The 432-nt window shown below is 46.8% G+C and overlaps 1 protein-coding gene across 1 annotated transcript; it reads left to right on the top strand.

Moving 5' to 3' along the window:
• Nucleotides 1-432, top strand: LOC106512431 (uncharacterized; the record flags this gene model as incomplete). The annotated part of the gene is given in 1 exon segment (XM_014001049.1): nt 1-432. A coding segment is annotated over 1 exon segment (370 nt), but the record flags the coding sequence as incomplete, so codon positions are not given.

Below are 432 nucleotides of genomic sequence, written 5' to 3'. Positions count from 1 at the left end.
CTGCATATGGAACACATGGGTGAGGTGTGGAGGCCAAAACTTTTTGCCTCTGGGTCCCTTGTGGTACCAATCCTACTATTACAGAACCTGGAGATCAATTTTCAGCCCCCATAATGCCATGCATGAAAAATGGCTAAACTACTCTTTCCCGTGGATATGGGTAAAGAAAGATGTTGTGCACTATCAAGGAGATTATCCAGAGGGCACCGCTAGACACCGACATGGGCTCAAGGGCCCTTACCAATCAGACATGTATGTCCAGAAATTGCCCACAGTCGAGGAGTTAAGGTCAGTGCCAAAGGGAGACTTCGACAAAATCGACAAATGTGTCGCCAGAAGAATTTTCTTCAGCCTCAATGAATCTGAATGAGAAGGACATGGAGCCTCCCCTAGATGCAAGCTGTGGCAAGTTGATATCTCGTTTGTGTCAAC

Source organism: Austrofundulus limnaeus, unplaced genomic scaffold, assembly GCF_001266775.1.
Source record: "Austrofundulus limnaeus strain Quisiro unplaced genomic scaffold, Austrofundulus_limnaeus-1.0 Scaffold6747, whole genome shotgun sequence".
NCBI classification, from domain to species: domain Eukaryota; kingdom Metazoa; phylum Chordata; class Actinopteri; order Cyprinodontiformes; family Rivulidae; genus Austrofundulus; species Austrofundulus limnaeus.
Note: the sequence above shows the minus strand (reverse complement) of the source record. Positions and strands in the feature narration are given on the sequence as shown.